The sequence below is a fragment of the Triplophysa rosa genome, linkage group LG23 (assembly GCF_024868665.1).
Source record: "Triplophysa rosa linkage group LG23, Trosa_1v2, whole genome shotgun sequence".
In the NCBI taxonomy this organism is placed as follows: Eukaryota; Metazoa; Chordata; class Actinopteri; order Cypriniformes; family Nemacheilidae; genus Triplophysa; species Triplophysa rosa.
The window spans coordinates 9,244,783-9,256,207 of NC_079912.1; the positions used below are offsets into that span (position 1 = coordinate 9,244,783).

An 11,425-nucleotide genomic window follows, 5' to 3' on the forward strand; every position below is an offset into this window, starting at 1 on the left:
TCATTTGCATATATGATCTCTAATAAATCCACTTCTGTATAGAAAAGGGTGAATTAAAATCGTATGATTTTGCAAATCTTCTAACTTTTAACCTCAAGTAAATTCTACATAATATCAGTATATTACTTACTTCAAGTACCCGAGAGTGTCAGCCAGAAAACTCTGCCCACTTACTGTGGCAAATGGTCACTGTCGCACTACACAACAGACTTAATCATTGAGATATGTTGAGATAAGTCACCAACACTAAAAATCTTTCCTTGAGCCTTGACGGTTACTTTTAGATTGAGTGCCCCACAAATGAATCTGAATCTTTTTCGCTTGTGCACATACAACGCTGTCTTATTTTTCTTAAAGATAAATTAAACAACATACCTATAAAAGAGAGCGAATGTTTAGCTTTAGTGTTAGAGTTATTGCATAAATGCAAAACTGCACATCAGGTGAATTATGTGTTTTACGTGTGGATTGAAACAAACATGAAAGGATACAACGTTTGTAACAGTTAATTGATTTATAAACATTTTTTATTTAAAATGAAAAAAAAAACTTTTAATCAAATATCACAAATTCAGCCAATCATCAATTACCAAAAATGTCAGTCAGAGCCTGTTTATTATAATTTATTTCTTTATTAGTTGCTTGTACAGTATAAAAATCATTGTCTATAAAGTCCCTACAAAACATGAAAACCCAACAACAGTGTGTGTGTAGATACATGTAGACATACTGTAGATAACAGAAAGAGAGACCGATATGTGACACATACTGTATTTGTGAGCACATTGACCAACACTGATGTATCTCAGAAGCTGGATAACAGATACATGCGGTCTTGTGCGCTTGCTTTTTTTGCATAATACACCAACAGTCCCACCAGCGTCATAAGACAGATGATGAAGAGTCCAGCAAAGACACCGGTGCTTACACTGATGTGGAGAGAACCTCCATTTTCTGAAGCTGCAGATCAATAAGGATACATTCATGACAATGACATGGAACAATCTCCTTTATATTATGGAGGACTAAACCTGCAAAAATTATAAATAAATGAATGTATAAATAAATAAATATATAAACGAATAAATGTAATAATATGAAAATAAATACAGGAATGAATGGTTTGATAAAACAAAATAATTCGTTTTAGCTATTATTGATCTTAGCTTTAACTTTTCTTTTCATTTTTTAAATTAATTTATTATTTTTTGTGTCCATTTTTAATTATTTTTTATTATTATTATTTTTTATTTTTAGATTATTTTATTTATCATTTCCTTTTATTTTTACATTTATTTATTTATACGTTTATTTATTTTTATATTTATTTATTATCGCATGTATTTATTTCCACTTTTATTTATTTATTCTTGTATTTATTCTTACTTTTCTGTGTCTTGTATGATAATTAGATGGGTTGGTCTTGCCTACTATTGGTTCAGCGTAGATTGAAGCGTTTGATCGATTACTCTTGACTTGTTTTGGACTAACGTCACGTCACTCACTGATCGTTTGCTTCGTGTATAACGTTAAGTAACTATGTCGGGCGCACAATTAGCTAGAGAGTTACAGCATTTAGCCAATGAAGTCGATAACCATGCATCAAATGACTGTGTGTCATTCAGATTAGATGCACTTATTGATGATTTATTACAGATTGACGGCGAGATAAATGACAAAGTTCTCCCTCGGTTGTTAGCCTCTTTGCAGCACATTCAAAGTCTGTGCGAGTCAGAGGGTGCTATGCTATGGTGGCGTTACAGTTCAACTGGTGAAAATCATAAAGCACAAAATGTAATAAGGTTTAACTACACAGATGAGCTTGTAAACCGAAGTCGCAAGCTAACGCTTTGTCAAAGTGATAGTTATAAGCAGCCTTTCGGTTAGAAAAAGCGTAAAGATTTAATGTAACAATGTAAATGAATTGAGACATAGTGAACTTAAGTCACAAGTTAACACGGTAGTAATGAGCATCGTTCTTTCACTACAGGGGCCATCAAATGGAAACCATTCCTTCTAAAAAGACGTGGTTACTAAACGGTACTCGTAAACTACATTCCATAAGAGATAAATAACACAGAGGTCACAAGTTAAGACGGGCATATTCCCTTGATTCATCCAGCTGCATATTGTTGTGTGACATCTTGATATTATTGCAAAGATCCACAGGAGCTAGCATTGCGAAATAGCTTAGTGTGATTGTTACCGTAGTGACACGCTGCCTCGCTTTATTGCATGGGTACGAATCCCGTCTCAAATCGCTTTATTTATTTTTTCACCTCGCTTCAGCCGTTACGGGCGATCATACCAATAATTTGCAATCTTAACAAGAATGTCAAAATCATGTAACAAGAAAGTCTGTGTTTATTAGACATCTTAATATCAAGTCGTCTTGTGCTTTCAGAATCGACGAATCTGCTGAGGTCGTTCATGCACCTCTTTGGCAGAGGACCTGTAACCGGAACTTGGTCACCACCTTAGCACCCCCTGACTCGCACAGATTTTGAAGAACTTTGTCATTTATCTCTCCGTCAATCTGTAATAAATCTTCAATAATTGCATCTAATCTGAATGACACATAGTCATTTGATGCATGGTTATCGACTTCATTGGCTAAATGCTGTAACTCTCTAGCTAATTGTGCGCACGCCATAAACGTTATACACGAAGCAAACGATCAGTGAGTGACGTGACGTTAGTCCAAAACAAGTCAAGAGTAATCGATCAAACGCTTCAATCTACGCTGAACCAATAGTAGGCAAGACCAACCCATCTAATTATCATACAAGACACAGAAAAGTAAGAATAAATACAAGAATAAATAAATAAAAGTGGAAATAAATACATGCGATAATAAATAAATATAAAAATAAATAAACGTATAAATAAATAAATGTAAAAATAAAAGGAAATGATAAATAAAATAATCTAAAAATAAAAAATAATAATAATTAAAAATAATTAAAAATGGACACAAAAAATAATAAATTAATTTAAAAAATGAAAAGAAAAGTTAAAGCTAAGATCAATAATAGCTAAAACGAATTATTTTGTTTTATCAAACCATTCATTCCTGTATTTATTTTCATATTATTACATTTATTCGTTTATATATTTATTTATTTATACATTCATTTATTTATAATTTTTGCAGGTTTAGTCCTCCATATTATATAGGCAAATCCGCATAGTTTTTAATATACTTTTCACAGGTGCTTTTGCACATGTGAAATGAATGTGGCTTTTCTGTAATAGCTGTGGTCATGGGGCAAATTCACTAAAGAGTTTATCAAGTGCAACACATTGCATTTCTGCACAAAAAAACTGTTTTCATTAACCCAAGAGGCAAACCCAGAAAAAGTTAAGGATTTTTGACAAACGTATTTCTCTTTTCATATTTCCAATTTGATCATTTCAAGAGCCCGTTGAGATGCATGCTTAATCTTGTGAATTCCCCATGTAATGTTTTTGTAATACACGTACCTGCTGCAGAATGCTGATTTTGTCTCAGCACACGGAAGGGACCCTGAATGATGTAATGTGTGGCGGTTTCTTGGGTCACATCTCTTTTGCGTCTGCGTGCAGTTTCCTCGAGGCAGCCTTGGGCACATCTGGAGTTCGAACTTGCTTCAGCGCACAGAATTACAGAGCAGCTAATGTACACCTGTCAACAGAATCATAGTTTCTTGTATGTTTCTACTCATAACATGAGCAACATTAACTTTACAAAAATCTGCTGTACCTCATTGTAGTCTCCTGTGAACTTAAAAGCTTTGATCCCAAATTTAAACTCTCTTACATCACCAGAATAGACATTGACTGTATCATCCAAAACACATCTGTAGAAAGTAACACATTACAAGAGCTCAGTGACTTCGTTGATGAACTGGTGGAAGTTATTATTTATGTGTATTCATCATTCATGTGTATTGTGTAGTGAAATGTGATCACTATTGTAAAGATCATTTATCGTTTTTCCCTTTATTCATTTGTATTATTTTTTATTTGCCATTTTATGGCTTGTCACTATCATGTCGAGTTTGGACACAGCATGAGGGCTGGCCTCACCCATTTTTGATGATGTCATAAAAGAGAACACTATATGGGTTGTCATCTGGCGTTGCCCTGCAAGACTCAACGAAGAGTCTGACGTCTGGTAGAGCAGAATGGGCTTCAATGCCCATGTAGAGTACATCCATCAAATTCACCTCGACCGCATGCAGGCTGGAATCCACTTGTCTACTGAAGTTTTGGTCAGTAAAAATGTCAAACGAGTAACCGAAAGTGCCAAAGCTGGATTCAGTAAAGATGTAGTCCGATTTAAGGTTCTTGTAGTGGTTTGAGACACTGGACACTCTGGGATACTGACAAGAAAAGCTGATCTTAACTTGACTGTGTCTGGTTATTACTTCATTGGGGTTCTCAAAAGAATTGATCTCATTTTTGAAGACCAGGAAATCTCCGGATTCCTGGTTGTTGTTGAAGAAGACAGTGTGCAGATGTGTTTTGAATGCCCATGTAAAACAGAAAAAAAGAGATACATGTCACTAGACTGACGGTTGAGATGTGGGTTGAAGGACACAGGTACAGAAAGTAGGAAGTTTACCTCAATTGTAGTGCTGCAGGTATTAAGGGACATGGTGCCTAGAATATGAGTTTCATTGGAGGTAAGAGAACATGTGGGGTCTCTCAATTGGAGCCAGTTCTGGTCAATCCCCTTCATGGAGGTTTTTTGTACTGCAATGCTGATATGATCATCTTCACAAAGGACCTCAGCTTCACCTTGACAGACAATATACATTTACTGGTGAGTCTTGCTGTTTTAGAGTGTCTTCCCATTTTCAATGGAAAGTTCACCCAAAAACAGAAATTGTTGTCATCATTTAATGCTGTCCTAAACCTATAGGGGCTTTCACATCGCAGGTGTGCTTTTATAGTTGCTATACCCATTGAAGAAAATGGAACTTTGGAAAGTTTGCACATCGTTGTGTTCTTTTCTCAGCCTCTGTGAAAATTAGCATGTTGTTGTAGGATCTTTCACTTCTTAGCCCTGCTTTTTGCTCTTTCAATTGCAACCTATACATCTACATGACATACAACAAAAACACAGCTTTGACCACGAATATGACTTTTGAGTGAATGAGGACAGACTCTCCGGTTTAGGGTCAACTGTGTCTAATTAAACTTTGTTTACCTGAGAGAACCTCTGATTTTGCCACAATCACCACAATGCATCTCATCTTTGACTGACTGATTAAGAAGAAAAAGACAAACATGAGCTTTTGAGAAACTTAAACGTAGCCAATGAGCCCAAACACAGACATTCTTCTACCTGTGAAGTGTCTCGGCAGAGAAACACACGGGTACGTGACGATGGAGGTCTTTTACCTGTGGGGTCCAGGTCAGTGTTGCCACAGTAACCCCATCACTCTCATTCTTTAAGGACTTTGACACATTCCACGGTGCACTCACCTGAAAGTCGTAGATCCTGCACAAAAATAACAGTAAGATTAGATAAGATGTACTGGTCTGGTGCAGTACATAATCATTACATGTCAAACTTGTTCTGGAACTAAATGGATCAAGTGGGCATGTCTACTTGTTAACACAGAGATCTGGTGACTTGATTATACATATATATCATATGTTGTCGACACATACTTAACCTCTGCCTAGCGATAAATCTCATACAGACCGATCTGATAAATCTAATCTGAGTTCGTACAAAAGTCATATGTTTGTGTAAAATGTTAATAGAGTAAACTATATTGACTTTAAACATCTGCTGTAGACTATGGTTATTCAGAATGGTCTGACTTTTGTGAAGATAAAATGTAGAAAAACATTGTGTTTTATTTGTAGTTTCCTGTTTATTTCAGACCTGCTGCCTGAGCTTTGGGAACGGAGGATGATAACATGAATCTTTCCCACAGCTGCATGCTGCACATCTCCATGTAAAGGAGTGGGTGTCAGGAACATTGGACTGGTGACTCCTGGTACACAGCTCTCAACTGGAGGAAGAACTGCAAATGTATACAGGGTAAACTTTGCTTTGTATGGAGTCCTTGAAGTGACATTGTCAAAACTAGTGACATTTATCAAAAACTAATTTATCAAAACTAATTTAAGCTTAGCCTTTAATAAAAGGACATAGTGTCTGTCCAGGCCTGGTCTAGCCATCAGGAGCACCGTGACAGTTCCTAGTGACCTGAAGATTACACAATTAATTTCTTAGTATTTTGTTTTGTCATGTAAATATAAAAAAATCATAAATCAGTATTTACTTAAAAAGAAAAGTGACCAACGTAAATGAAAAAATTAAGTATGTATCAGGCAGAAATATCTGCTAATAGGGTAAGAATAAACTTGAATTAAGTCTTTAATAAAGTGGTAAAACTTTATTGAAGTTTCTTTTTTTACCCCACTGGCAGACATTTTACTTAATTTTTATATATTCTTTCTGAAAACAAGATTTAATATCACTTTTCTTGTCAAGTAAATGTACCTTTATTAACCATATTTTTAGATATTTGTACTACAAAACAAGACAAAAATACTATATTATACTAAGTAACGTTCATTTTCCATGTTCACTTTTTTTGCAGTCAGTGACTTAAAATCTCATTGTACAGGATTTCATTAAATTATCTCTTTTTGTATATAGCAGTAAAAACTAAATCGTTTGAAATAATATTGTAGTAATGAGTAAATATTGACAGAAATATTCTTTTTTTTGTGTCTCTTTAAATGATTGTCACTCACTTTCAACCGCAAACTGCAGTGGCACTTGACTAAGAGGAGTTGCATCACTGCCTGCTGTCCAGTTTAAAGCATTTCTGAGTGTGGAAATCCCTTTTCCATTTGTCAGAGTGATGTTTGAAACAGAATAATCTTCCAGAATGAGCTGAAATGCATGCAGTCCCACAGCCAACAAACCTTTTCTCTTCAGAGCACACAACCCCTGGACACAATGTGATATGCCTTAAAAAAAATACATACATACACATAGTCTGGAATTTTCAATTGTCTTATAGTAAAGAGAGACAAAATTTACACTATTCAGTATATTGTATTGTTTGTGTTGTTCGCTATCTTTGTTTACAGTATTTGTTTTTGTAATTAAGCTTATTGCCTCCTTATAACAGTTACAATTTTGCTTTTGGGAATAAGCTCAAACATTTCATGATGTCGTTTTTTACGCCAGCTAGAGGGCGCTTAACTAGAAGCGGTAATAAGCCTCTTGCACAAATGACCAATGGGGTCGTTTTTGGACGAGGACAGGTAAGTGTTATTGCCCTTATGGTATTGCCATATGTGTTTCCTCTCCACAATCTGTATTATATGTTTTCACCAGTGGCGATCCGTGACTCCTCTTCCGGGGAAGCAGTAATGCGAAGCTCGGCAAAACATGTATTTAGCCCGTCATGTGTGTGGCGCGTCATTTCAAAATACGTACCTGCTGCAGACACGTCGAAAGGGTTTTTAATAAAAGAGAAGCTCGCGTTTGCTAGATACTCGCTTAGTCCCATGTGTAATCAGAGTTAAGTGTTAATGCAGTGTCTTCTGAACGCGAGCGTCTCTTTTATCATAAACCCTTTCGATGAGTCTGCAGCAGGCACGTATTTTGACATGATGCGTGATGCACATAGGTTCACGTAATTTGAATTCCTGCTTCCCCTGAAGAGGAGGCATCGATCGCCACTGGTTTTCACATAGAGTCAACATTACCTCATCAACATATATGTTTGGGTGTTGATTGCAAGATGGACACTTGCATCTCACTTCATCTCCGTCAGGGTCATACGCCAGCAGTTGAAGAGTCTCGAAGCAGTTCTGTGGAACCCTGATTTGCATCATTATGAAAGATAAAATGATTCAAGGTCACTGCATTATCTCTCATACTGTAGTTCAGTGTATTACAGTAATGGAGATGTATAGGTGATTATCAGATATTGTTTCATTTCAAGCACACCTCATGTTTGGGATTGCTGCTGAAATTGGAGATCTGTTTGAAGTGCGAGTGTCTGAACGTTGTCTTGCGTCAACAAGAGTGTGAAGTGTCAATTCACGGATATCATTGACATTATTTGCCCAGCAGCAACTCCTGCCACTGAAAAAAGATTTTAAATGATAAAATATTACATTATCATGTATAGTCATAAAAGCATAGCTTCTGCAATGTCAAAATGGTGATTTTTTTTTAAATGTGTTCCTCATATGTAATTACAATGTAACGGCTGTGTTGTAACTTTGTTATAACATAGCCATTACATTTCATAACATTTGCTATAGAACATTAAGTGTTTAGAATCGTTTGACCTATTGTACACACTTTAATGAGCTCAAGATATTTATGACTTTTGTGACTCATGAATTTAGAAATCTTAAACATTTAGGGGCGGTTTCCCGCACAGGGACTAGTTTAAATCAGGACTAGGCCTTTGTTAAATTAAGATGTTTAAGTCGTTTTAAAAGAACATATCTTATAAAAACATTACTGGTGTGCATCTCGAGACAAAACAAACGCACTAAAATATTTTAAGATATGTCAGTGTGAGTTGTTCTCGATCAAGACACCTCTAATATTTGAGTTAGTCTGGGACTAGTCTTAAGCCCTGTCCGTGAAACCGCCCCTTACAGTATACTGTATACGTATATATACAGTTATATATATATATATATATATACGTACATAGATGCCCATTAGCATCTGTCTCTAAGGGCCACTAATACAAAAGTTGTCAACCATATTTGAAGGGTCCAAGGTGGTCTGTGATTGTTGGATATGGCATCGACATATGTCTTTAATCTCTGGTTTTATTCATAAAATATGAATAGGGCAGAGCACTATTAGTAATATTTGAGAGTAATAATCTGATTTTATTAATTTTACCCCAGAATAAACAGGTCATTACTGGTGACATTAGTGATCATGTGACGCTCTGTCTGGCACCATGAGCTTTGATCTAAGCGGTCCTGATATGTCAGCTGAGGTTCTGCAGATGTGAGATGTCCACAATCTTCAGTTTCACACCGCCATGAGTACTGTGGATCACAGGGCCCTCTGCCCGACTCTCTGTAGTAAAAATGCATCTGCCAGGAACACACGCAACATGCGCAATAATTCACAATTTGTTTGAATTTAAATAGTGGTTGGATAGGGTTAAAGTTAGATTGGATTTCTCAACTATTGCTTATTTTAAGTATATACAGAAGACTATAAAGTCTCAGAAATGTCTCCTGCTGTTTAAGAATGTAGACAACTATTAAATAATCAATGAAATACTGTAAAAGTAATAGAATAGGATAGATCTGGTCATTTGACCTTTAAAGAATAGAAGACTAAGCAAATCTGAGCACAGTTTGAGACATGACACGACAAATTAAATAATATCAAGGTTATTTAAGGTTTTACTAAAATTAAAACTTTTGAGGTTTTTCTGTTTATGAAAATCAAATAATAATAAACTGAAAATAACTGAATAACAGAAATAAACTGAAATAAGTTTAAAGAACTAAAATAATAATAGTAAACAAAACAAAAACTAAAATCAAAATGTATTAATCTTATATAGCAACATGTGCTTGTCATTTTATGTTTTATTCTTTTATAACAAAGTTACTAAATATGTAACTAAAATTAACATAAAAACTAAAAAATGTAAAAATAAAAGCAAATTTAAAAATATCAATAAAAACTAAATAAAACTAAAATCAAAACTATAATAACTCTGAATGATATAAGACAACAAATACATAATTTAAATATTAATAATTAAAATCACATTTCTGGCTCTTGAGTCATTCATGGTCAATTTACGACTGAAGGGTGTAATACTCTGGCCTTACCTCCACTGTTCCATCTGGATATCTGTTTCCAGGTGTAAAAGTCATAGACCCCCCATAGAAACCCACGGCTGGATCAACAGAGACGGCTGAGCAGATCAGCAGCAGAAGCAGCGCAGTGTTTGACATTGTTTAATAAAACCACACAGTGAGCAAAGCCACATACACAAAGAACTGCATGAACACTTTTACTGTCTGGCTTGTTCTACCAGTTTAATCCACATGTGAGGAAAAATGTCTTTCTGATAACACTAACCAGTTTCCTTAAATCACAGGGATATCTGTTTTCAGAGGTTATTTCCTGATGGGAACATGATTATTAACATATTCTACATGCTTTTCTGAAATGTACCAAATATTTTACATAATCTGTTTTTTTTACATATTTTATAGATATATATTTTTAGTACATGCTTTCAAAAAGCTGTTAGCACATTTTTTCATACATGTGATTTAACAGAGGTAAATGACAAATACTGTATAACCATACATGCTGTTTATGTTGCTTGAATAATTGAACAAAGTGAACATGAGCTTTTCTCTATTGGTATAATGTTAAATTGAAATACCATTTTCTTTTGTATGTCATTATACAGTATATATGTCTTAGTTGTGCTGCAAAATCAAAGGATTTCCTCTCTGATCCAAAATTACCATCACAGGTAAGAGTAGTGTTACTGATATTTGTGTTAACCCAGCAGTATTACGTTCTCAGTTTACTATTTCAGCAACCAAGAACAAAAACACAGGGAAACACACCAAATTAAATTTAAACAAGGATTGATAACGAGCTGAACCGTACAGGGAGTTTATAGACGGTTTGATCGGACGCACACACCTGGCCCGAAGTTAACTTCCGGTCTGTGTTTGGTATAATATAACAATTTATTTTATTTTTAATTAATATCAGTATTAATCTATGTTAATATTTTATTGTGTATTAATTGTATTCAATTCAATTACTGAACAGTCTTTGCGGACGTCTACCGGAAGTTGCGTCGGGGCCACATGACGTTTATTTATGTTGTTGCCACTGAAGCCCACAGAGCTAAACAGAAAACAGATGATAACTGATCGGAAAAAAGGTAACGAAGGAGTGACAGACACTTGAATGTGGGTTATGTTAAATTAAACGGTTATTATATTTCATTAGTTTCTCTGTCTCCCTCTTTCTGATGAGTTGGTGAAACTTACAGCAGTTCTGTTTGTGAGTCAACTGATGAGAGAAATAGTTTTTTGTGCGTGTTGTGGTTTTTTATTAAAGTAGGCCTGCACCATTTTGTTCTCAAGAGTCATACTATGTTGATTGTTCTTCACCCTGTCCAATATCTGGTTGACTACAAATGGCACTGATTCAGTTTCAAAATGCTTTATTGGCAAAATAGTATTCTTAGGTATTTTATACTATAAATAATATGAAAAGCAAAGAGTACGTATAGAAATAATCTATAAATCTGTCAAATAAAATCATGCAATCGCACTGTAAGATTGATTCCATCTTTTATTCTTTACCTGAAAATGACCTAGGCTATGTAATAATGATTACATTTATAAATAGCCCATCAAGCAGCTATTAGCA

General features: G+C 35.0%; 1 protein-coding gene across 1 annotated transcript; it reads right to left on the reverse strand.

Moving 5' to 3' along the window:
- Positions 1–587: 587 nt before the first annotated feature.
- LOC130547070 (pancreatic secretory granule membrane major glycoprotein GP2-like) lies at positions 588–10,034 on the reverse strand. Its single transcript, XM_057322719.1, has 13 exons — positions 9,850–10,034; positions 8,894–9,093; positions 7,973–8,110; positions 7,729–7,843; positions 6,763–6,961; positions 5,882–6,023; positions 5,333–5,488; positions 5,195–5,250; positions 4,607–4,782; positions 4,069–4,469; positions 3,743–3,839; positions 3,484–3,664; positions 588–960 (listed from the first exon to the last, which is right to left on the reverse strand). Exons 1-13 carry the CDS (start codon positions 9,973–9,975, stop codon positions 806–808), a joined length of 2,142 nt encoding a protein of 713 aa, XP_057178702.1. The 5' UTR covers positions 9,976–10,034; the 3' UTR covers positions 588–805.
- Between the last annotated feature and the right edge of the window lie 1,391 nt (positions 10,035–11,425).

Excerpts from the sequence above, each read along its gene's own strand:
- LOC130547070 (XM_057322719.1), bottom strand. The coding sequence starts at position 9,975 with ATGTCAAACACTGCGCTGCTTCTGCTGCTGATCTGCTCAGCCGTCTCT. Across the intron at positions 7,844-7,972 it reads GCAGCAATCCCAAACATGAG|GGTTCCACAGAACTGCTTCG; the intron begins GTGTGCTTGAAA and ends GATGCAAATCAG. Across the intron at positions 3,840-4,068 it reads TATGACATCATCAAAAATGG|ATGTGTTTTGGATGATACAG; the intron begins GTGAGGCCAGCC and ends TACTTTCTACAG.